The sequence below is a fragment of the Mustela lutreola genome, chromosome 9 (genome assembly GCF_030435805.1).
Source record: "Mustela lutreola isolate mMusLut2 chromosome 9, mMusLut2.pri, whole genome shotgun sequence".
In the NCBI taxonomy this organism is placed as follows: domain Eukaryota; kingdom Metazoa; phylum Chordata; class Mammalia; order Carnivora; family Mustelidae; genus Mustela; species Mustela lutreola.
The window spans coordinates 15,144,879-15,170,814 of record NC_081298.1 but is presented as its reverse complement, the minus strand read 5'-3'; the positions used below and the strand labels follow the sequence as shown (position 1 = coordinate 15,170,814).

General features: G+C 48.4%; 1 protein-coding gene across 2 annotated transcripts; it reads right to left on the bottom strand.

The window, feature by feature from the left end:
• Positions 1-680: 680 nt before the first annotated feature.
• TOMM34 (translocase of outer mitochondrial membrane 34) lies at positions 681-16,984 on the bottom strand. Of its 2 annotated transcripts, XM_059133065.1 has the most exons (8): positions 16,712-16,984; positions 12,715-12,814; positions 11,458-11,610; positions 8,194-8,363; positions 5,294-5,441; positions 1,794-1,920; positions 1,460-1,575; positions 681-938 (listed from the first exon to the last, which is right to left on the bottom strand). In XM_059133065.1, the coding sequence occupies exons 1-7, from the start codon at positions 16,836-16,838 to the stop codon at positions 1,471-1,473; spliced, it is 930 nt and encodes a 309-aa protein (XP_058989048.1). In that variant the 5' UTR covers positions 16,839-16,984; the 3' UTR covers positions 681-938; positions 1,460-1,470. The 2 variants fall into 2 exon arrangements, with proteins under 2 accessions (XP_058989048.1, XP_058989047.1); XM_059133064.1 differs by having other exon boundaries at positions 681-1,575.
• Between the last annotated feature and the right edge of the window lie 8,952 nt (positions 16,985-25,936).

Below are 25,936 nucleotides of genomic sequence, written 5' to 3'. Positions count from 1 at the left end.
ATAAATAATAAAAATCTTAAAAAAAAAAAAGAAGAGTTTGCCTTCGGCTCAAGTCATGATCCAGGATCCTGAGATCGAGTCTCACGTCATGTCAGGCTCCCTGCTCTCTGGGGAGTCTGCTTCTCCCTCTGCCCTTCCTCCCACTTGTTCTCTCAAAATCTTTAAAAAAAAAAAAAAAAAAAAAAAGCAGGGGGAACAATTTGACTAGACACAGACTAGGAAAGTACTTTCTGGGCCCCGTCCTCGCCCTCTCCTCCCTGCTGGGGCCTATACAAATGTCTGTGGTGTCTGCTTGGCCTGCCTTACTGCTCTCCTCACCAGTTAAACTCCCACGTTAGAACTCAGTGCAAGCTTTACTTCCTCAGGGACCCCTTTCCCTCCCAGGGTCTGGCGGGGAAAGTGCCGTGTGACGGTTCTAGAGCGCTTGCCTGGCTACAGTTTGTTCTGGGGATCTCTGGTGACCACTGTCCCTGCCCACCGGAGCCTCAGCCCTCTGAGAGCAGGGACATGGCTGGTCACCGATCTCCCCAGCACTGTACACAGAGCCTGACTCGTGCAGACACTCGAGGAAGTCTGTTCAACAAGTGTGCAAATGCTCAATGCGCTGTAGCTCTTTATTACTGCAAAGGTGCAGGCACAAAGCTGAAAAAGCACAAACATGAATACAGTAGGCATCTATGTACCAGAAAGATGTTTAATGCAATAGCTTGAATACGCAGTTCAACAAAATCAGTCGTTAAGTTCAAATTGACTTCACGTTACAAAGAACCTAGAAGCTTGGAGGGGGCCACTGTTGAGGTCAAAAGAAGTCCCTGCCCAGAGCGGAAGGACCCGGATTTCAAGAAGGCCTTTCTCTCCATCCCACCTTCAAGAGCGGCCACACCTCCGGACTCTTAAAACCGCTTGGGCACCTCCCCGCAGGAGGCCGTGGCGCAGAGCTACGGACAAGGCCATCCGAGGGTCAGGATTCCGCGTCCTCACCAAAGCAGGGCCCAGCCAAAAGGCACTGGAGCTCAGAACAGAGGGAACTCTGCCCGGGACAGGGCGGGGACAGCAGCCCTGGAGAACCAGCTCAACAGGCTGCTCTGGGTTCTAGTTTATCCCTCCTGCCACCCCCCTACCCTCCAACCCCCGAGCTCAGTTTGCTCAGATGAACCACAGTGAGACGGGTCTGGTGCAGCTAGAAGGGCAGCCGTGGGGAGCACGGCTGGGGCAGGGACAGAGCCAAGTGCTCTGCCAACTGTCCAAGGCAGGCGGGGAGTAGGGACCGTTCCAGCAAAACAACAACATCTGGGGTTTGTTTTTTTGTTTTACTACTCTGAGCTTAATTTGAACAAGCAAAGCCTCTTAAGGGGTGGGAAGCCGTCACCTCTGAGTCACCTCCGAGCTCACTTGGGGGTATGCTGGGTCCCAGGAGCAGGCCTGGAGGAGGGAGCTCGGGCAGAGGTTTCCCGCTAACCTTCTGGGTCTTTAGTTTAAGCTCTGGTTAACTTCCTGCTGCAACTTCTGGGCAGGGCCGTTTCTCGGCTCAAGCTGCAGAAGACTGTTGATGTCTTCAAAGCTGGATTTGTAGTCCTGAGAGGAGAGAGCAGGGGGCGAGGACGGGGGCCCGACCGAGGCGGGCCGAGCGGCCAGGGCGGAGGGTCTTGAACCCCAGCCTGAGGGCCTGCCTGGAGCCACCAGGGCTTCCCTGGATGGGGAGGGACTTGGCCCCCTCCCCCTCGCCCAGCCTACGCTCTGGAAGGGCCACCCCAGGCGCCTCAGCAGGTGCCTTTCAGTCAGGCTTTTCTTACCTTGAGTGCCTTGTAGGCTTGCGCTCGTCTGTAGAATGCCTTCACGTTCTTTCCATCCAGCCTGAGGGCTTCTGTGCAGTCCCTCACTGCTTCCTTGTACTGCTTCAGGGCCAAATGGCAGAGCGCTCTGATGGGAAAGGCCGACGGAGGTCTCAGCCCCTGCTTAGCACCCCCACCCCAGCCGTGAGGTGGTCAGAGGGGTGACCTTGGAGTTGACAAACGGGGCTCTGAGCCGGTGGCCACACAGCTTCCTCACCCTTGGGGGGAGGCTGGCCCCTCTCCATAGCGGGAACCCGCGGGGGCGCAGCGCGGGGTGGGATGGGGGTGGGGAGAGGCCCCCTGGGGAGCCTGGCTTGCGGCCCTCCGCGTCCTGGTCCTGACCGTGTGGCTCCACCCCTCAGGCCACCTCACGCTCCCAGCCTGTTTTCTTTTGCTCCCGAAACCTCCCCCTTGATGGATTAAAGAGTCATCCAGGGCACTGGACCCTGAGGATGCGCACGTGGGCACGTCAGCGGGAAGGTGGAAGAGGTCTGCGGCGCACGCTGAAATGCGCCCCAACTAGGAGGCGCCAGTCAACGGCTCCACAGCGACAGGGCAAACGGAGCGAAGCGTTAATGGGGAATTTAGATGGTAGGTGGGTCAAAGCACAATTCTTCCAACTTATAGTGAGAATTTTCATAATCATGGGGAAAAAAACCAGCTGCAGACGTCCATACGACGAAACGTTCTGCATCTACAGGCGGAAAAGGTCTGTACACCTTCCCCATTCTTTTCTCCAAAGATGGCCGCTAAGAACAGGTGTGCTGGCGCTCCCTCTGGGCCTCCCTCCATCCCGCTCAGCATCTCCAGCGGGAGCAGTATTCACTTGGTCGGATGAACCAGAACTTATTCTACCAATTCCTTATCTGGAGACAGTTTTCACTGCTTCCAGTCTGTGAACCAGACGCTGCCATCAGCGCCCTTGTGCATACAACTCAGAGGCCTGCTGGGAGCGGACCACGGGTCAGCGGATACGGGCGCTTAGAATCTCGACTGCTGTTGCCAAAATGCTCTGCGAAGGAGCTGCTCTCTGAGGCACCATCAATAACATTCTATTTTCCTGTAACTGTACCAACCCTGGGTGTCAATCTTTAATTTCAATCAATAATGGAAGAAAACAAGGTCCGTTTTAACGTAATTGCTCAGTATTTTTACATAAGGGTTTTTAACCTTATGAAGTCGGACTTACCTTTCCTTTAATGAGCGCTCTCGTTCCTATCCCCCACCCCACAACAACTCCATTTTAATAGATTTCCCACTGCAAGATAATTAATCTGTGCATTCTTCTAGAACTTAATGGTTTTACTTTCCACATTTGAAACTGTGATCCACTTAGAATTTCTTTTAAAAGATGGAGTGAGATAGGGATTCAGGTTTATTTTTTAATTTTAAATGAGACTCTTCTGAAGGTCCATTCAGGGCAAGCTGTACGTGCGGGGCACCCGAGTGATATTAACTGCACAGAGAGAACGGGAGGAAGCCAAAGGCAATGCCCCGGTGCACAGAGCTTCAGACACACAAGGCAGAGCATTTCAGTGGCATCCAGGATATATAATTTCAGCCACAATGGAGGGAAAATTCAGTTTTGTGTCAAGTTATCAGTCCTCGAAATTAAATTTATAAATTCAGGGGCGCCTGGGTGGCTCAGTGGGTTAAAGCCTCTGCCTTTGGCTCAGGTCATGATCTCCGGGTCCTGGGATCAAGCCCCACATTGGGCTCTCTGCTCATCAGGGAGCCTGCTTCCCCCCCTCTCTCTGCCTGCTTCTCTGCCTGCCTCTCTGCCTGTCGAATAAATAAATAATAAAAATCTTCCAAAAAAAATTTATAAATTCAATGTAACCACAACTAAAAGCCCACCAAGATACTTTTTGGAGTCTGTCAAAAAGATCCTACTAGGTTTAGCTAGAAAAACAAACCTGGGAAAAGAGCCAGTGATGCTCTGATTAAGAACAAGGAGAAAACCACCCCTACAAGAGAGTATAAAGCACTAATAATTAAAACAGTGTGGCACAAACATACTTGCGTGAAAAAATCATATTTAAACAAAACAAAGCGTTGTCTTGAATACAGTAAAAATTCAGGAAACTAGACTATTAGAGGACTCTCGCAGTATCAGACAAGTGAGTCCAGCAGGCCCAGAAATAGGGTTATTAAAATGCTGCTGCAGAAACCTAGAACAGATGGGCAGCAGCCCTTCCTTCCGGTGAGCCTGACAGACTGAGGGATCCCTGGTCTAATCAGCCAGTAAAACCACAGGTTCCAAATGCCAAAATCCACACTTTAAAATGAAAAGTTCTCTCTTGAACTTATTTGACAGCAAAACCTGACCTGCACAGGCCTGCGGTTACTTAGTCTGAACACTGCCCCACATGAACATGGACTGTCCCTGTGTTTCAGGCAGAAATGTTAACAATGAACTTCAGCCACTGCCCCAGAGCCTGTGGGAGTATTGTGTGGTCCCATGTATGAACCATATGACCTTACTCAGATCTGGAACACATTTTTATCCCAAGAATTTTGGATAGGAAATGGTGAGATTATAGTAAATCCAAGATTTTTTAACTAAAGAGTAATAGTATGTGTATGTTAGCAGGGCGGGAGAAACAATTGATAACGTTTTTATAGTAAATCTTTTATAAGCAAGATTTGGCTCAGAGATGGTCCCTAGGTGAGTGTTCTAAGCTTCTGACAGTAAAACTAGTAGATCTCATCTGAGCCAGGTTGCGAGTCTGTCTCCACCATTTACTGGCCAGGTGAGCGGAGGTGAAGACCTTCCAGCTCTGAGCTTCTGATTTCTTGACTTGCAAAGGGGAAGGCCACGGACCAATCAGTACGCCTGAGTGTGTGTAAAACCGTGATTCCCACCCAGTAAAGGGACGGTGCCCCTCGCTGTCGGTAGAAAGAACCAGCAGCCACAGCCACAGCCCGTGGTGCGGGTTGTTCAACTGGGCCACAGGTCACACCCTTCAGGCTAGGCGAGACCATCTCTCTTGCTCCCAGGTCAGGTGACAGGGAGTCCACACCCTGGGTTCTGTCCCCATGCTGCGACAGGGCCAACCCTCCCGACGGGAGGGTCTGGGGAAGCCGTGGGGCTAGGCCAGGGGGAGGGCTACGAGACACGTGCTGAGGCCATGTTTGTGTGGCAAGCACACTGCTCTCACTCACAGAGTGTGCACAGCCGGACGGTTCGCGAAAGCCTGAAGAGGAGGGAGGAGGACAGAGCCCAGGCCCCTTGGGGGCATCGCTCAGTTTCTATTCCTTTAAGAGAGTGAATGCCACTGGCTACACCTGCCTCCCGGTGACCAGAACAACCAGGTACACCTACTCTGAGGTGCGACACACTGAGTCCACGAGAGGAATGAAGAGGCCACCCCAGTCCGCAAGCAGATCGGGGCGGGGGGGGGGGGCGGCGACAGCCAGCGTCCCGCGAGCCCCCAGGGCAGCAGCTGCGCGGAACATACCTGTTGCTGTATGTGGCGGACTCTATGTCACTGAAGGACAGGCTTTCACTGTACTTCTCAATAGCTTTCTTATGGTTCCCCTTCTTTACAAGCTCATTGCCTTCTTCCTTCAGAATTCTGGCTCTCTCCACATCCCCAGCAGAAGACACTAGATGCAAATTCAGAAGAGGAAAGAGCCATGGAGCAGGTGCCTGAGGGCCATGAGGCCTCACTGTCAGCGACCCTCTCCCACGCCCCCTCTCCAGACTCCCTACACTGCTCTAAAGCAGCATCCCCAAGGAAGGCGTCCCCCACATGGCTTCTGGGAAATTAACAGGTTCTCAGTCGGAGGCTGGGGACTCCCGACAGAAACACACACAGACACACACCTCAGACAGATATGCGGTAAAGGGCACGCTGAGGTCTAGTCCCGGCAGTGGCCCTCAGCAGCCGGGGACCTCGGGTGACCTGCCTATGTCTTGGGGACCTCAGTTCGTCTGTACACTGAGGCGCTAGCAACCCGACCCGGGGCCAGAGTCAGGACAAAACCTGAGTGTGCCACAAAGTGCAGAGCACCCTATCAACTTAAAGCAGGAGAGGAAGTAAGAATTTAAATAAGCATCTGAGAAAGAAGGGTGTCGCTCCCCAGCTCTCTGAAGACGGCCGAGGAGCCCACTGTTCCTCCTCTCTGTTGTTCTGAGCCTGGACCTTCCCTCACCTGCCCCACGCAGCTGGGCCCCAGTGCAGAAGGACAGAGACATGAGGCGAAACCCGGGCTGCTGGCCTGGCCCTCGGCCCTTCACTACACAGCAGCGACCACGCTCCAGCCCCAGCTCCCAGATCACCGGGTTTCTTTAATTTTTAAAAACTATCTTTATAAAATCCTGAATCTTTATGACATTGGTAAGGTTTCAGGAACAAAACTAACACCCTTACACTCTTCAGAAACAGAACAGTTACTGAGACTTTTAAAGCCCCATGGGGCCCCCTCCCCAAATCAACCCACCCCTGGAGGAAACCGTGATCCCCAACCCTGTGCTTTCTTCCTCCCTTTTCCCTTGGTAGCTTAACTATATACGATAGTTCCTATAAACCATTTGCCGTTCGTTTTTTTTTTTTAATTTCATATGAAAGAATAAATGATTCTAAGTATTCCTATTCCTCTGTGACTTGGCTTTACTCCTTCCCCTCAGCACTGTGTTCCTCAGACTCCGCTGTACTGACCCGTATCCCTGTAGCTCGCACTCACTGCTCATTCATCCCTTCTGCTTGGAGATCTGCGCCATTTCCAGTTCTGTTGTTTGTGGTTGCAAACATCCTGCTGTGAACCTTCCTGCCCTCTCCTGGGTGGGTTGCAGTGTCCATACCCCTTTGGCTTTCCTCAGGCTCCCCAATTCCACACAGCAGGCCTAGGGCCTCCCACAGCTCCCCAGCAAGAGCCACGCACTGCATTCTCTAGCTCTTTCTACTGACTATCAGACATTCCCTTCCCTTCCTCACCTGAAGAACACCCCCGTCAGTCCCCCTCAGCATCTAGCTCAACTGGTCACCTCCTCCGGGAGGCTTTCTCTGACTCCTCCAAGCGCACAGGTGTCAGTTCCTCTCTCGAACTCCCCAAATACTAAAGGCTCTAAAGCATGTGTCCTTCCTCCTGTATTTGGAAATGCTGTTTAGGTGTCTCCGTCTCTTCTTATACTGAGGGCTTCCTAAAGGCCAAGACTGCCTGTCCTCTCTGTGTCACACTGGAAATACATCACACAGAGCTGGAAAATACATGGGCCAGTGACTCTGAAAGAATGAAATACTTAGTAGGCGCCCTGAAGCCATCTAGTTCGTTAGCACCCCACATTTCCATTCTGGAGAAGAGTGGGAGACACTTAGCAGGTTCCCACAAACCAGAGTGAATGCTACCCACGGCCAGACCCATTCCCTTGCGGGCGGGCAGGGGAGTGACGCCGCCCTGCACTGCCAACACGGCGAGCCTGGAGCGCTCACCCGCTGCACCTGCTCTCCTCAATGCCTAGACTCACTGGACCCAGCTCATTCCCTGGGCGCTGCTGAACCGAGGCTTGAAGAATGGCCCCTCCTTTTTACATGCTTGAGGTCAACAGCCCCCGTTTTGGGGCTCCCTGGCTTGGATCTCCCCTCCCTATTCCATCTCCAGGGCCCCGCGTGGTGTGTATGTTCCTGGGGAAGCAGCACCCTCTCACTATGAAGGTGGAGGCAGATGGCTTAGGGCCACAAAATCTCCCTGGCCCCAGTGATCAGTTCCTAGAGAATGGCCTGTGACCAAACAGGCCGGAATACACTGAGACAGTGTATTTAAAGGGATTTAAAGGAAAGAAACCCTCTCTTAGGGAGCTCTTGGAAGAAAACCCACCTTTTTCTTTTCCTCTGGGCCACAAGGCATGGCATATGGGGACAAGACCAGGAACTACTTTATGGCTACTTTACTCCTGGGAGGGAAGACTACCCCAGGACAAAGCAGACACACCAGAGAAGAATGCTGAGACAAGTATCAAGGAATGGAGTCCAAGTCTGCTAATGTCGTGAGCTCCTGGAGCAAACCTACCCTGAATCTGAACTCATAACTTTTAGTTAAATGAGCCAGTATGTTCTCTTTGTTATTTTTACCACGTTGAGTTTTCTGTTCTTGCCACCAAAAACATCCTGGATCATCCATCCCCAGTGCTGCCAGAGGAAAGAGAAGGGAACTAACGCTGTATACCTATGCGCCAGGCCGAGCGTCCAATGTGCCTTTTCTGACTCTGAATTGGGACAGCAGTAGGCGGGCTTTCTCACTGCCTTCAGGATTTAACTTTTATAGCTTGGCTTTAAGCAAGGTCAGTTTTTACAGGATTACTCTGAAGGTGGTGGCCAAGGGGAGATTATAACACTCTGGGCAGGAAGTCACAGCTTACCTCTGCCCTTGGTGGTTGTGGCTTCTCTGAATTTGCCCTTAGTGTTCTCTTTGTGGTACTCCAAAGGTGAGGAATCCCACCTCTTCTGAGCTGTGACAGGCACCAAGGGGATAGAGGGCAGCTTCAGACGCCACTCGGGCCCCAGCGAGTCCATGAGAGCTCTGGTCATTCTGGAAAGGCAGAGAAAATTACAAGGAGGTTTCTGACTGGGTCAAGAAGATACCCCTCTTCTCAGAAATCCAGAGGGGATGTGTGAGAGCCACCATCCTTTTACAGCCTTGTGACGCACAGCAGGAAGGGGACACAAGTCTGAACCATGACACGTCCGCCCTTCCTGGCCCAGACTTGGCCACACTCTGTTAACTTCAAGGCAGTGATGACTGCTTGTTAAGGGTACTCAAACCTGGGGTACCTGGCTAGCTCAGTGGGTTAAGTTTCTGCCTTCGGCTCAGGTCATGATCTCAGGGTCCCGGGCTTGAAGCCCACATCGGGTTCTCTGCTCACAGGGAGCCTGCTTTCCTCTTCCCCTCTGCCTGCCTCTGCCTACTTGTGATTTCTCTGTGTCAAATAAATAAAATCTTAAAAAAAAAAAAAAAAGTAACTTATTTAAAAAAAAAAAAAGGTACTCAAACCTCACCCCGAAGGACCACACATGCCCCCAAGAAAGGATCACACGTCTTATATTTTGTCAGTGGATCTATTACAAGGCCATGCATGCACCTGATGTATGACTAACGCTCAGAGATTTTTATAAAACAGGTTATTCTCAAATTTTGAAATCCTCTAGTGCTTCCCACTTCCCTAGGCTGACAGGACCCGAGATCTGGTCCCCTGCTCCTCCCCACTTCTACCGTGTGCCGCATTCCCTCTTGATCCATCTGTTCGAGCCTCTGCCCACGCTTCTCCCTCTACCTGGAATGATGTCTTCACTTTCCACCCCACCCCCCCACCCCGCCTTCTGGGCCCAGATAACTTCCTTCAGATGCTGCTCCGGGATCACGTCCCTTTGGTTAAGAGATCTCCAGCCCGTAGCACATCACACGACACCCACCCGGGCCCCGTAAGCCTGTGCTCCCTCAGTGAATAAAGCCAACCGTATGCTTTCTCTGCTCCCACGACTGTGCTCCCGTGTGACTAGAAGGACGGTGTCCCAGATGGCAGTCACTACCAACTCACGGTCTCTGACTAAGGCCCTCCAGCTGTCTTCCTGACTAGCACAGCTATGTCGAACCTCTACCCTCCTCAGCCCGGCTCCCTTACCCGCCCCTCCTTTTTCAGGGCAAAGTTCCAGGTCTCACAAACGCAAACCCACCTGCGCGGGCACTGAATCCTTCCTAGTTCTCTCCTGTCACACGTGAAGAAGTGACAAGGCCAGGCACTCCCCCTCAGCCCTGGGTCTCACCTGGCTTTGCCCCCGTCAGGAACCACAGCCCGTCAGTCAGGAACCACAGCCCGCAGCTCTCTAGCGCCGGCCCCTCTCTCCACCCACTCCACCAGGCCACATCTCACTGTTTGCTCACTTCTACCTCCTGGAGACCCCACCCTGCCGTTGCTGCTGGACTCCTCTGCCTCTTCACGGCCGGGCTTCTGACCCGCCGCATGCTTCCATATAACCACAGTGACTCTCTTTCTTAAACCCACAAGTCCACTTCACTCATTGGAACGCCTGATGGGAATGAGGTTTTCATTCTTCTGGAAATACTTCTTCCCTAAGTGCTCCGAGTTTCCTCCTCCCCTCCAGTTGTTGTCCCCCTGAAGTCCCTCAAATGTTGCAATTTTCAAAACGCAACCCTCTTCCCCGGGCTCACTTGCTGTGGGGGTCTCTTTTTCTCCCACAACTTCAACCCACCTCTATGCTGATGACCTCGAATCCATAGTCTGCCTTATATTTGTCTCTTTTGCTCCAAAGCCCATGTAGATACCAACCACTGTCCTCACACCTCTCATCTCACGGTCCCCTGCGACCTACCGTGTCACCCACCAGGACGTTTCTTCTATTCTTCCCTTCTCACTAGCCCCTCCAAATTCATTGAACTACTACCCAACTGTCTCCAAAGCTGGCCCCACTGTCCTGCTTCCGCATTCTCCACCATCTGACTTACCGCCTAACCCTCTGACTCCGCTCTCCTTCACGTCATCCAGCAACACGAGAGCCAGTGAGCTTTTTCTCTCAAATCTGCTCAAGTTGCTCCCGTGCTCAAGACCCTTTCACAAAACCTCACTGTGCCTGGATTAGGTCCAGGCTCACCTCACACATCTGAGCTGAGCTCCTCACCAGCAGTGCCAAGTGACATGGGACTTCTCAAAATTCCTGAAACACATCATCCCGGCTCACCCTGGCAGTTGCCCTTCCTGCTGCCCTGGCCCCAGGTCTCTTCGTTTCTCAGCCTCAGCTCACCTCCTCTGCAAAATCCTGACTGGCTTCCTCCTTCCTCCAGGGAAGGTTAGGTGCCCCTTTCTGTCCCCTCAGCCCCCTGGGCCTCCTCCTACCACACCACTCACCACACAGTGGTGTGTGTGGCTATGACTGACTGGGGTTCCCCAAGAGACCGGGGGTTCCATTAGGGCAGGAAAAGCTATGTGTCAGACATCAGCCCAGGACCTACTGCAAAGTTGGGGACACAGAAGTGCCAGATTCTGTTGAATGACTGAATGAAGGAGACAGAAAACAAGTCAAGCTAACAATGATACACTTAACACATGCCACGAAGTCCTTTGAAGGGTTTGCTGCGAGTGTGGTGGTTGGCTCTGTAGCAGCCTATGCAAAGAGGAGAAACATGACCAGTTACACAAAGGTAGCCACGAGGCAGAAACAAACCACCACTTAGAAGCCCAGAACAAAATGGCGCCCAATGGGCCTCGAGGGGGCATCACAGTACCAAAGGCCAACCTAACTCTGCAAACACCACCCTATAAGCCTCGTGTCCTGGCTGCCTGCACCTGTATCCTACTCTCCCCACTCTAGTTAGGTCTGTGAAGCAAGCGGGGTCTTCCCCAGGGCACCTGGCACAATCCCTTACACAGAGCTCCAGAACTTGTTCCCACGTGAATGAACCTGAGCAGCCGGGCCATCGAGCCATCCATCCTCTCACTCTGACCCCGCAGGGCCCTGCTAACCATGACCAAGGACTCTCCTTCAGCAGCACTTTCACCACGTGCTCAGCAGGTCTCAGGGGACCCCCAGGAGCTGACCAAAGCCATGGTCCCGAGTGAATCCAAGAGGCCGGGGAGTTTCGGAGAAACCACTTGAGGTGTCAGGCTCACCTGTTGAGGCCTTCCACGGCTGACGCCACACTGTCATCGATCTGCAGCACGGTCTTGTAGTCCACATAGGCCAGGGGGTACTTCTCCAGGGCCTCGTAGGCCGAGGCCCGCCGCAGGAGGGGCTTCATGCTGAAGGGAATCAGGGCCAGCGCTCTAGAGCAGGAGGCAGAAATGTCATCTGGCTGCTGAGGCACCAGGGCTCCCCCCACAGCTCCTTCTATGCAGGGTCATCTGCGACATTCAGCGTACAGGAGGTCACAGCTGGCACAGAAATGTAGCTAAAAAAGTCAAGCCTTAGCAGAGGGACTTACCAACTCAGACTTGAAGTGAAGAAGGGAGGAAGGGTAGAAAACCACTAAGGCTGTGAAATCCAGTTTTCTGAGTCACAGTCCCCCCAGATCAAGAACAAGCACCTGTGGCTTATACTCTCCCACGTGTTCCTACAGAGTCCGACCCGGGGGGACAAAGAGGCTTCGCCATCAGCTGGAGTGGTGTCTGAATTCCACCTCTGCCACCGGCCACAGAACACCAGGCAGATCACCTTACGGCCTCAGTCTGCTGCAACCCACTTCTAGCCTGGGCGGGACAGTCAACTTACCCCGCAGAGCAGTCATGAGCCCTCCGGGAAGGAAACCTAGCACAGGCCCAGTACGGAGCACCCGAGCACACGCCCCGGGAGCACGCTCACCTCTCCTCCTCCCTCAGCTATCACCAGGGCATGACCCCAAAGCGATGCCACAGGAGAGCGGGTCTGAGAACACATGCGTGTTGCCAGTTCAAGGACGAGAAGAGCAGGCAGGGTCAGACTGGCCGCAGAAGAAAGTAGTACGACAAACTGCTCAACATCCTTTACACCTCGCGATCGACGGACGCCTTCTTCTCCTCGCTTCTTTTGAGGCGATTCAACTAACCTCTGTCCCTCTTCCTTTCCCTCCCGTACACATCCACCCCAGAAAACACCAGGGCGAGCCAGTCCCAAGCCTGCACCTCACCCTCATCGTCAGGTCCCCGATCTCACAAGGCCCATAAGGCCCACCTCTAAGACCCCACCTAAGCCCACCCTCTAAGACTCCTACTCTGTTGGCAGACTCCAAAGACACGAGTGAGGGGCCGCAGGCACCACGTGGAGCCTCCTATCCTCGGTGACCTGGTGACACTCGGGGACACTTCCTCCGCTGGGATCGACCCCAAGAAGAGAACAGGCCGGATGAACGCAGCCTCGGGTCCTGAGACCCTGGGGCTGCCCCGCCCACTTACGAAGTGCAGTCCTTGATGCAGTCCCTGCAGTTGCCATCCTTCAAGTGGCACGCTGCGCGGTTGGAGAAGAGGATGCTCTCTTCTTCCGGGTTCGAGCAGCCTGCCCAAGGGGAAGAGAAAGCACGAAATTCACAAGAGTGCGAAATGGACGCCCTGGGACTCTGGGGTGTATTTCAAACCCGGAGCTCTCTGGGCTTCCTGATGGTGCTTGTTGGTCTGAGGGGCTGCCAGCAAGCTTCCTGCCACTCACAGGGAACCAACCAACTTCTCTTTCGCTCACTCCAGCACGCAAGTCAGGACCAGGCAAAGGACAAAACATGAACCAGCTGGCTTCTGCTCAAGGATATCCATGCCATAACTACACGTGTGTGTGAATTTTGTTACAAAAAGCACGTAAACCGGGTGCCTGGGTGGCTCAGTGGGTTAAGCCACTGCCTTCGGCTCAGGTCATGATCTCAGGGTCCTGGGATCGAGTCCCGCATCAGGCTCTCTGCTCAGCAGGGAGCCTGCTTCCTCCTCTCTCTCTCTCTGCCTGCCTCTCTGCCTACTTGTGATCTCTCTCTGTCAAATAAATAAATAAAACCTTTAAAAAAAAAAAAAAAAAGCACGTAAACCCAATGAGAGGGGTTTTTGAAAAAGGAAAAGAAAAATGTGATCAAAAGACTGAACAGGTCAGACAGAGACAAATCCTACCTGGTCAAATCAGAGAGGACTTTGCCAAAGAAGAGCCCTCTGGGTCTGGCAGGAATATGCAGAACTTAATCAGGGAACGGATTCGAGCGACCCAGTATGGAAGAGAATTATCAGACACTTTCTTAAAGGTAATCCTTATCCTCAGGAATCTCAGAAGCCCATGTCTTTTACTATGTGGCCACAAAGACTTTCAATTTTAAAAAATAATTTTTGGGGGTGCCCGGGTGGCTCAGTTGGTTAGGCGTCTGCCTTGGGCTTAGGTTATGATCCCAGAGTCCCGGGATCATGCCCTGCATTGGGCTCCCTACTTACTGGGGAGCCTGTTTCTCCCTCTGTCCCTCCCCCTCTTGTGCTTTCCTACTCTAACTCTCTCAAATAAATAAATAAAATCTTTTAAAAAATAATTTTTCAACCACTTCATACCCGCTAGCACAAGCCATCATGGAAAGCAAACAAACGAAAAACTCCAAAAATTATTAGATGTTGACTCAGTAATTCTACTCCTGAGTATATACCCCAAAGAAGTAAAATAAACTCTTTCCTGAAAATTACAAAACATCCAGAAAACAGTTAAACAGATATTTGACATCCATCCCTGGACGGGGCAATACATTGTATTTGTTTCTAACCTCTTTCATTTTTGAGATGGCTAAAGCTCCACTCATCCTCACTCTTTTCTCTTTGCTTCCTCCCCAGACCCCCAGAGGTCAGCACAGTTCTGAAGTTGGTAGGTAACACCCTCCTGTAGTCATGCTTGCCTTCTTCTATTACCTTCTAATTCACAGGGAAGAGCATATTCCATTTTATAGCTTTCAAAGATTTTTGAAATTAAGTGGCACCCCACTGCTTATCCTTCCACAACTTACTTTTTTAAAACTAAGTATGTTACCATACTGAGGCAGACAGCTTTCATTCAATATCAACAGTAACAAACCAATAAAATCAGAACGTCCCCCCTTATTTTGCCAGGCTCTGAGACAGCAAAGTACAAGAAAAAGTAGAATATATCCTTGCACTTGAAGAATAAGCACAAGGACTCAAAATTCATAGTTATCTCAAGGCGCTAGAGCATGGATGCACAGAAGCAGCAGGGGTGCGGTGGGAAGAGCAGCAGAGGAGCCGAGGATCCTGCCCCTGAGCCCTCATGAGTCACTCAATCCCTCTGATCGCATGTGCTCCCCTATCGCATGAACACACCACTTTACAGACTTGCTGGAAGGGTTCATTTTGTTCGCTTACTCCCTGCTGTCCTTTCAAGATCAGCAAAGCTGATCCAAGAAATCAACGGATTTGCCCAGATATTAAGGGGAAAATCAATAGCAAGATCGGAACCAAATGCTGATCCCCAACTAAATCTACACCAGGCAGCCCTTCTAAGGATCCAGAATAAATCCACTCAAAAGCACATGCTTTTGCAGACCAGCTGGGGTAGAATGAAAGAAAAAGGTAGAAAACCAATACCTCAGATTCATCAGTGACTTCATCAAATGAGGCTGAGATGAGGAAGTGGGCCTAAAGAGGAGTGTTCTAGAAAAACAATAGGGGGCCAGAGGGGGGCTTGAAATTACAAAAGGTCAAACAAGACAGATTGGACTTTGGAGAGGATTTGGGGAGAAGCCTGGAAAAATGATTCAAAACCTGGACTTGCAGATCAGACAGACCTGCTTTCAAATCCTGCCTCTGATGTCCTCATTGTATAACCCAGGGTAGACAGATTTAACTCTTCTGGACTCCTCATCTATAAGATATCTTATCCTTGGTTTGTATGTAGACAAAAAGGAATGAAGTCTGTAGTGTCTACCACAGAGTAAAGCACTCAACAAATGAAGGAAGGCAAAAGGAAATAGGTACTACACAAAATGAGGGCTCATGGGTAAGGCACTTTGGAGGAGAGGTTTGGGCCAATGGGCTATGGTTGGTTAGAATGAGGCTTAACTCTTCTCCAAAGTGTCTTACCCATGAGCTGGAGGCTGGGAGAACTGGTAAAGGACATGCTGCTCCTCTGTTTAAAACAAAACTTGGGGTGCCTAGGTAGCTCAGTGGGTTAAGCCTCTACCTTTGGCTCAGGTCTTAGTGTCCTGGGATCGAGCCCTGCATCGGGCTCTCTGCTCGGTGGGGAGCCTGCTTCCCCCTCTCTCTCTGCCTGCCTCTCTGCCTACTTGCGATCTCTCTCTGTCAAATAAATAAATAAAATCTTAAAAAAACAAAAAACAAAAAACCCAAATCTCCCCAGTTGTCTACCATCATGGAATAAAATCCAAACTCCTTACCACAGCCTACTGTATAAAATGCCTACACAATACGGCTCTATCTAACTGACCTCAATATTTACTATTCCTCCACTGGCTACTATGCTCTGGTTCCTGCAACCCACTATGCTTATCCTGTCTGGGGGGCCTTTGGAATGAACAGTTCCCTCCACCTGGAATACTCATCACCCACAACTATGCACTATGATGGCTTCTTCTCATCATTCAGACATCACTAGAAAGGTCACTTCCTCAAAGCTGTCCTTGACCTTCCATTCCAAAAGAGCTCCCCAGTCACCTCTCTTACCAAATCACTGTGTCTGTCTTCTTTGCAGCCCTTATGGTTATCAGACAGGCCTAGTTTACATCTGGGTAAATTAAATGTGGTATGTCCATACAATGGAAAATTATGCAGCCTTTAAAAAGGAGGAAACCATCTGTCACATTGCTACAACATGGATTATAATCTCCTTGGGGCCATTAAGGTAAGCAAACTAAGTCAGTCACAGAACACAAATACTGTATGAATGGACTCATAGGAAGTTAAACTGATCAAAATCATAGCTACCAAAAGTAGAAAGGTGGAAAAAAAGGGCTGAGGGGAGAGAAGGAAGATTAGTGTTTTAGTGGGTTCAGAGTTTTCACTGCTGCTGCGATCTGTTGCACAACAATCTGAATGTACTTAATACTCCACTTAAAGACGGTTAAGAAGGTAAATTTAATGCTGTTTTTTACTGCACTAAAAAAAATAGTGATAAAACACCCACTGATATGGAAATGTTTGGGATGAATCAGTAAGTGAAAAAGAACCAGTAATAAAACCGTATTACAATTAAAAAAAAAAAAATAGCAGAAAGGGCTAAGGAAGTTTCTCGTAGGATGCCGAAGCGGGGAATGGGCGGGAAGGGTGCCCGGTGGGCCTGGTGAGCCTGCTGGCCCTGGGGAAAGCAAGCCGCAGGCACCCTGGGCAGGAGCGAGGTCTGGGCGGCCGCGGCGGGGGGCGCCGCGGGGAGAGGCCGGCCTGGTGGGGAAACCGGGGCCAGGGTCGTACGTACCTTGCGCCTGCAGCGTCCGCAGCGCGCGGCTGTAGAGCACGGTGGCTTCGGCGAACTGGCCGTTGCGGAAACTCTGGTTGCCGGCGGCGCGGAGCGCCTCCACGGAGTCTGCGAGCTTGGGGCCCATCCCCGGGGCCGGGCCGGCGCACCGGGCGGCGCGTCCGTTACCGCGCTGAGGCGTGCGCAACAGCGTCCCGGCGGGAGCACCCGCCGGCGAAGATGCGACAGTGACCGCCAACCTGCCCGGGAGGGGGCGGGACGCGCGGGGCGGGGCCAGAGCTGCGCGCGCCAGGGGCCCTCCTGCGCATGCTCCAGTCGGGACTTACCTAGCGGAACGCTCTGTATGGTCCCCATAGGGAGGATGAGAGCCTAAGGAGGTCAAAGCTCTGGGTAAAACCATGAAAGAGGCCAGGTCCCTGCGGGCGGGGAGCTTACATTCTCGTAGGAACCGACAGGCTATTAACTCTTGAGCAAACGAAGATGATAATCTCATAATGTGATTAATGCTAGAAGGAAAACAAAACTGTGGTGTAGTGGAAAGTGACCACGTGGGGACTATTTTAGATAAGGGGGGTGGTGGGATGGGGTAGGCGTCTCTGAGGGACTAAGGAGCTGAAGAAGCCTGAGAAGATTTAGGGAGTGTTGGTCCAGACACATAGCAAGTGCAAAGGCACCGAGGCTGGAAACTAACTGGTACCTAGTGCTCTGTAGATGTTGATTTAATAAATGAAGGCACTGATAGGTCCGTGAGGATCTTTCGCTGAGGGCAACTTGAGCTTATCTTCAGCGTCCTTTGACATAACTGTATGTCCCACTTGATGGGCCAGTGTTTTTAACTGCTTGTTGACCCTTGTGCACATGAAGCTGTTTCTCTTGCTTTCTAGCCTTCGCTTATGTGCCCCCATCCTGCAGTTGTTTTCCAAACACTTCCTGTTACCGGATTCTCACTCCACCAATAATCATCCATTCTGAAAGTTTTTCTTGAAGCCTCACATCTTGCCCCTGGTCCCTCCTCTGCTCCAATTGCTCCCAGAGTTTTTATCTCAGTTAACACTCTGTGATTGTCAGTTTACAGTTTTTCTCAAAGACTGTGAAGCCTTAAAAGGCAGGAAGTAGGTCTTTTTATTTTTATCTCCACAAGACCTAATCAAATCTGGCCCCAAACATGTAGTTATAAAGGTCTATTGGCAAACACGTGGTCTCTGCCCTCAGACATTTAGTTACAATTATTTGTGTAAACCCAACTCACCCAGACTATAAGCTTTCTGAGGGTTGAGTGGCTGTTCCATCTGAATCCACGCAGTCCAACGCAGGCCCCCCGCCCCAAGGAAAGAATGAATTTAGTGTGGCGGGGAAACCCGACCATGCACATACACTGCTGGTTATTTACTCAACAGCTTCCATCTTTGCTTCCATAAGTCTGAATTCTTCCGCTCCAGGGAATAAATCAGGATTTTGTTAACCCAATCACAGTAATCTCACTCCCTTTTGCCAATGATTGGTCAGGTGTGGACATACCCCCGATTTGCTCAGCAAGTTACAGAGAGTCTGCTGGGTCCTTATGGCAAAGCTTTTCCTCCCAGATAAGAGATACAGAATTGCAAAATAACTTTTTTTTCTCTCTCTCCTATGCTTTGGTTACTGTTGGGTTAAGGATATATACCTGGACATGTGGTAGTCATTTTGCAATTGTGAGGCAATAAGCATAGCTATGAAAAACCCATGTGCTGAGGAGGGCAGGAGGAGAAAGATGAAATTGACATTGGTGAGCCATTGAACCAACCTTGGAAGGACTGACTTCTGGACTATTTAATGAACAACAAATGCCATGGTGCCTTAAGCTGCCATTTAGATTTTTTCCCCCCAGTTACTTGGAAGTGGATATATTCTTTTTTTTTTTTTTTTTTTTTTAAGATTTTATTTGTTAGAGCACAAGCACAAGCAGACAGAGTGGCAGGCTAGAGGCAGAGGGAGAAGCAGGCTCCCTGCTGAGCAAGGAGCCTGATGTGGGACTCGATCCCAGGACGCTGGGATCATGACCTGAGCCGAAGGCAGCCGCTCAACCAACTGAGCCACCCAGGCGTCCCGAGGTGGATATATTCTAAATGGTATACCAGACAAGTACACCTGTGTCAAGCTCTATTTTCCAAAAATGACCAAACCAATAATTTCCAGTTCTCTGCCCTCTTCTAGAACCTGGCCACTCCCCCATCCAGAGATAGAGTCTATTTTAGCGCTCTTTGAAATTGCACAGGACTTTGGGGTCCCCTCAACAGTGGAAATAACATTATCTACCTTCCAAGACTATGCCATTAAAAGGCACTAAAGCTTCTTCCCAGCTCGCCCTCACAAATATCCTTCAGCACCTAGCCTTTATTCCGAGACTAAAAAAACCAAACAAACCAAAATGAGAAGTCCCCTCTACCCTCAGTGCTAAGTGAGCTCCCAGCCAACAGCAGGCACCAACTTATCAGACATGTGAATGAGGCATTTTGGATAAGAATACATCCAGAGGCACCTGGATGGTTCAGTCGTTAAAGCGTCTGCCTTAAACTTGGGTCCTGATCCCAGGGTCCTGGGATTGAGAGACCCGCATCCGGCTCCCTGCTCAGTGGAAAGACTGCTTCTCCCAACCCCCCTGCTCATGTTCCCTCTCTGGCTGTTTCTCTGTCAAATAAAGAAAATCTTTAAAAACAAACAAAAAAGAATACATCCCAATGTGACTGACCCCAACTGACACCATGGAAAACGAGATGAACCTTACCTGTGGAACCATGCTCAAATTGTAGATTTATGGGGGGAGAGAGAGAAATACTGTTGTTTTATGCCACTAAGTTCTGGGAATGGTTTCTTACACAGCAATGGATAAATGGTAATCCTTTCCTACAATGCTTCCCATAAACGCAGGGCCGATAAAAGCAGAACTGAAAGAATTTAGGGGAGGGAGATATTGGGGAGTAGGGGCATAGTGAAAGTCTTTTGGGAGGTGACTTTTTAAAAACAATTGTATTGAGAAATAATTCACTAGCATATAATTCACCCATTTAAAGTTATGTACAGTTCAGTGTTTTTTATTATGTTCAGTTATATAATCATCACCACAATTTTAGAATATTGTCATTATCAAAATGAAACCCCACATCTTTTAGTCATCATACCCAGTTCTTCTACTCCATCTCCCCCATCCCCAAGCCCAAGCCCAAAGCAACCACTAATCTACCTTCTGATATATTTGCCTGTTTTGGACTTTTCATGTAAATGGAATCATAGGATACACGATCCTCTGTGATTGGCCTCTCACACACAGCAGTGTTTTCCCGTGTCACTCATGGTGTACCATGTAACAGAACTTCATTCCTTTTTATTGCTGAGTAATAGTCCATTGTATACATTTTGGGTGTATTTATAATAAATATATTACATGTATTTATTTATATTATTTATTATAAATACAAATTATAAGTATCATATATTTATATTATTATACATATATAAATAAATTTAATGTATTTATTATAAATACATTACATGTATTTATTTCTACATTTGTCAGCTGATGGACATTTGAGTTCTATTTTTTGGACAGGAAGTAACTTTTTTTTAGGAAGTAACGTTTTGATATTTATTAAGACTTCATCTCTCTGAGTTAACCATCTCATCAAAGACGTATTTAATATGTATGCAGCTTTAATGGGGGAAGGAATAGATATTACAGCTGTAGTCTCCTGAATGAAGTAATATGCACAGACATGATTATTGGACATTCATTTTTTGTTTGTTTAAACATTTCTTTTCAGGGTTAACTGGTAGTTTCTTTTAAATAATATCTCTGCCTTAGTTGGTTGAGAAACACTGGTGAGTAAAGTCGTGTTAGAATCAGGACAATCTTATATTTCATTGAACTGAGCCAGGCATAGCCGATACTTTTATATGCTGCTTCCAAATAATGAACCAATTGGTCTTGGGGAAAGAAATACAGACAGCATCATAATTTGTCAATTTCCAGTTCTGGATGCTTTTCAGTTCAGGTGTATCAGTCATGACCTTATCTGTAAACATACTCCGAGTAAGATGGCTTATGGAAGGGATTTGAAATAAGAAGTTAATTCAGGGAATTGGTTTCAGAGGTGACGGAAGAGCCAAGATGCCAACAAGGAACACTGAGGGATCCCAAAGGCCAGCAGCAGCAGGAATACTATGCCCAGGACTTGAATATAAAAAGGAAATGGTGATGATGTGGCTTGGAGTTTTGGGGTTGGGGAGCCAATGGCCAAGAAAGAATGCTTGATACATCTTTGGTGCAAAAAGGTGGGTTTTATTAAAGCATGGAGATAGGACCCAGGGGTAGAAAGAGCTGCACTGGGGTTATGAGGAGTGACTATTAAAGACTTTTTTTGGAAGATTTTATTTATTTATTTGACAGAGAGATCACAAGTAGGCAGAGAGGCAGGCAGGGAGAGAGGAAGGGAAGCAGGCTCCCCGCTGAGCAGAGAGCCCGATGTGGGGCTCGATCCCAGAACTCTGGGATCATGACATGAGCCGAAGGCAGAGGCTTAACCCACTGAGCCACCCAGGCGCCCCTAATTAATGATTTTCTGTCTTATGGAAGGGAGAGTGATGTTAGGGCTCCAGGAAACTGAGTTTATAGGTTTCTGGAAATTGTTTTTCTCTTTCTTTTTAAAAGATTTTATGTTTTATTTGACAGAGACAGGAGAGAGGGAACACAAACAGGGGGAGAGAGAGGGAGAAGCAGGCTTCCCGCTGGGCAGGTAGCCCAATGGGATCATGACCTGAGCTGAAGGCAACACTTAACAGCTGAGCCACCCAGGTGCCCCAGAAATTGCTTTTTTCTTATAAATCATTAAGACAGTTGCAAACTGAAGGAGACTGTGTCTTGTATCCTGCATGACTGTGATCTCCATCAGTTAACCATTTTTTCTTCCTTTCCTTTGTTCTAGGGCAGCCGGGATGCCAGAGGAATGTCACACATATCCCATGGGGGTGAGGGGTGTGGAGGGGGAGTTGAGGAGTGTTAGCTTGTGCTTTGCCTTTAGTTTGCCTCTGCTCTTTCAGAAGCTGCAGAGTAGGAGCTGGAGCCACATCAGGATGCTCTAGGAGGAGCTGAAGACAAAATTACTGTTGGATACTTGATCAGAAGCAAAGAAGAGAGAGAAAGACTGGCTTCTCTCTTAGTTTTCTGTCTTTGGTCTCCTGACAGTGAACCCAGCCAGAAGTCAGCTGACATGGGAACTTGAGAAGTGAGCTTACAAGGACTGGTCTTTTCCCCCAGGACTTCTTAGAAATGACATCAAAAGTATGAGTCGTAAAAGAAAAAAGTGGATAAACTATACTTAAAAATTAAAGTTTCTGTTCTTTAAAAATGAGGCTGTTGAGAGAATGAAAATACAAACTCCAGAAAATGTTTGTAAATCACATGATAAAGGACATGCCTCTAGAATATTAAAAAAAAACAACACTAAAAACTCAATAATAAGAGAAGGCAATTTTAAGAAGGACAAAAGACTTGGAAAATACACAGATGACAAGTTCTTGAAAAGATGCTCAACATCATTAGTCACTAGAGAAATACCAATTAGAAACACAGTGAGGGGGCGCCTGGGTGGCTCAGCGGGTTAAGCATCTGTCTTCAGCTCAGGTTGTGATGGAGCCCCCCACTAGACTTCGTGCTTATCAGGGAGTCTGCTTCTCCCTTTCCCTCTGCCCCTCACCACTCCTGCTTGTGCCCTCTCTCTCTCAAATAAATAAGTAAAATCTTAAAACAACACAAAATGAAACACAGTGAGACCCCTACACACGTATTAGATTGGCTAAAATTGCAAAGATCAATCATACGAAGTATAGATGATATAGAGATATTGAAATTCCCATACATTGTTGGTGGAAATATAGTATAATCACCTTGAACAACAGTTTCTTAAAACAAACTGAGAGTTGCTGGGGGTGGGGGGGTAGGGAGAGGGTGGTGGGTTATGGACATTGGGGAGGGTATGTGCTATGGTGAGTGCTGTGAAGTGTGTAAACCTGGTGATTCACAAACCTGTACCTCTGGGGCTTATAATACATTATATGTTAAAAAAAATAAAAACATAATTAAAAAAAGAAAAAAAAGTTTCTTTTCTTTTTTTTTTTTTTTTTAAGATTTTATTTAGGGGCGCCTGGGTGGCTCAGTGGGTTGGGCCACTGCCTTCGGCTCAGGTCATGATCTCAGGGTCCTGGGATCGAGTCCCGCATCGGGCTCTCTGCTTAGCGGGGAGCCTGCTTTCTCCTCTCTCTCTCTCTGCCTGCCTCTCTGCCTACTTGTGATCTCTCTCTGTCAAATAAATAAATAAAATATTAAAAATTAAAAAAAAAAGATTTTATTTATTTATTTGACAGAGAGAGATCACAAGAGAGAGGGAAGCAGGCTCCCTGCTGAGTAGAGAGCCTGATGCGGGACTCGATCCCAGGACCCTGAGATCATGACCTGAGCCGAAGGCAGCGTCTTAACCCACTGTGCCACCCAGGTGCCCCGAAAAAAAAGTTTCTTAATACATTAACCCAGCTATTTCTCACCTGTTCACTCAAAAGAAATGAAATGTATGTATGTCCATACAAGCATCTACATAAATGATTTTAAGTTTTATTTGTAGTAACCAAAAACTGGAAAATGACTACTTTGAGACCATTAGGCTTTGGGGTGGTTTTTTACATAGTGATAGTTAACTAGTACATTGAACTAACTTGCAGTCTTTTTGCTTCTTTACATTGCCCATGTTCAGTGTGACTCTGGCCACAGCTCCTACCTCATCTCCTACCTTTCCTTCTTTATTCTGCTCCAAACATGCCAACTTCTGGCTGCTCTTCCAACATAAGCCTTTGCCTTTTCCCTTGCTGTTCCCTCTGCCTTAAATACTCTTTTAAAAAATATTAGTGTTGGGGCACCTGGGTGGCTCAGTGGGTTAAAGCCTCTGCCTTCGGCTCAGGTCATGGTCTCAGGGTCCTGGGATCGAGTTCCACATCGAGCTCTCTGCTCCGCAGGGAGTCTGCTTTCTCTTCTCTCTCTGCCTGCCTCTATGCCTACTTGTGATCTCTGTCTGTCAAATAAATAAATAAAATCTTAAAATATATATATATATATATATATATATATATATATATATTAGTGTGATTTAGTCTCTCATTTCAGTCACATATTGTTTCTTTGTCTATTTGGTTTTGTTGTTTTATTGCCTTTCCCACTTGAATGGAAGATCCACGAGGGAAGAAACTTTATTTTCCTCAATGCCTTGCAGGTAGTGCTGTGCTTGGCTCAGAGCAGATACTAGATATGTATTTGCTGAATGAATGAATGAATGAATGAGAGTTCTCCTGGTCCTACCAGCCTTGGTTAGGGTCTCATATTATAGTTTTATGTAATTTATCACCACATTAATTACCTGCCTAGCAACTGTATCTTCTATACTGTAAACTACAAAAAAGCTAGAACTCATCTATGTCTTGAGTACTGTTACCCAGCCAGAGCCGACTAGGCATATGGAGCTCAGTAAGCATGGAATGAAGTATGAGTAACCTGTTCATTGGTTCTCTATTTTTTTAAGATTTTATTTATTTTATTATTATTATTTTTTAAGGTTTTATTTATTTATTCGACAGAGAGAGAGAGATCATAAGTAGGCAGAAAGGCAGGCAGAAAAGAGGGGAAAGCAGGCTCCCCACCAAGTAGAGTCCGATACAGACCTCGATCCCAGGAACCTGAGATCATGACCTGAGCTGAAGGCAGAGGCCTAACCCACTGAGCCACCCAGGCGCCACAGGATTTTATTTTAGAGTGAGAGAAAGAGAAAATGTGTGCACACGTGGGGAGAGGCGCCGAGGGAAAGGAAGAACGAACCTCAAGTACACTCCCCACTGGGCACAGAGCCTGATACAGGATCTCACAACCCTGAGATCATGACCCGAGTCAAAAATCACAAGTCAGATGCTCAACGGACTGAGCCACCCAGGTGCCCCACTGGTTTTTTTCTCTTAAGCTATTATCATATTATGGTTCAGGCTGAGGTTTTCTACTTATTTATTTTTTTAAATTTTTATTTATTTATTTGAGAGAGAGACAAGAATGAGTTGGGGGGAGAGGCAGAGGGAGAGGGAGAAGCAGAATCCCTGCTAACCAGGGAGTCGGATTTGGGACTCAATCCCATAATCCTAGGATTATGGCCTGAGCCAAAGGCAGCCACTTAACCCACTGAGCCACCCAGGCACCCGAGGTTTGTTGTTTAAATGTTATATTAAATATAATTTAAAATTCAGTTTGTCAGTCATATTACCCACATTTAAAGTGCTCAACAGCCACATGTGTCTACTGGCACTGGTTTTGGACAGCACATAAATAGAACATTTCCACCACCCCAGAAATTTCTATGGGGCAATGCTGGACTGGACATTCTGTTTAAAGAGAGGGCAATCCTGATGTCAGTCTATCTTTTGGAAAAATCCCAGAAAGGGGATAAAGGAGGGATGTTTGACACTGTGTACTGGTAAACTGACATTTATTTTAAAAAAAGGTTTTCTGAGTACCTACTCATTTATAGGCATACGTGTGTGGGCAGTGGGGCCTTAACATGAGGTCAAACGAAGAGTGTGCTTTAGAAGTACAGGAAAAGTACCAGGGGATTTCAGAGGTTAGAGGACTGACTTTTTGCAATAGGGACGTGTGACGGCTTCCTGAACTTTGTACAAACTTTTTATCTTTACTCCCTCAGGGCTCCTACTACCATTTGTACAGATTTCTAGTAGGACAAAGTAGCAAATAAAACATGGATTCTGTGGAGGCCAGCCTGTCTTGGGTTAAAAACTTTTCTTTCACTAGTTGTGTTTATGAGTCTCCGCTTTCTCAGCAGTAAAATGTGGATGGATAGTAACTTCTACCTCATAGGGTTGTTTGAGGATTAAGAGCCAGCATAGGATTGTGTCTGACACATATATTCTCTGCAAATGTGGTCCACCCCATAAGGGGAATGGATCCATTATCCCTATTTTACCATATGGGGTGCCACACCTGGGTGACCCTGAAAGGCGGTTGCTTAGCTGTTAACTTCATGGATGGCATACCTTTGGGAAAAGCAGGACAATTAAAAACTGAAGTTTTCTCATGGAACTTACCCCCCGGGGTAAACTGGGTGGAATATGCTTTTCTCAACACTCAGTGATGGTGGGGGGCAACTGAAG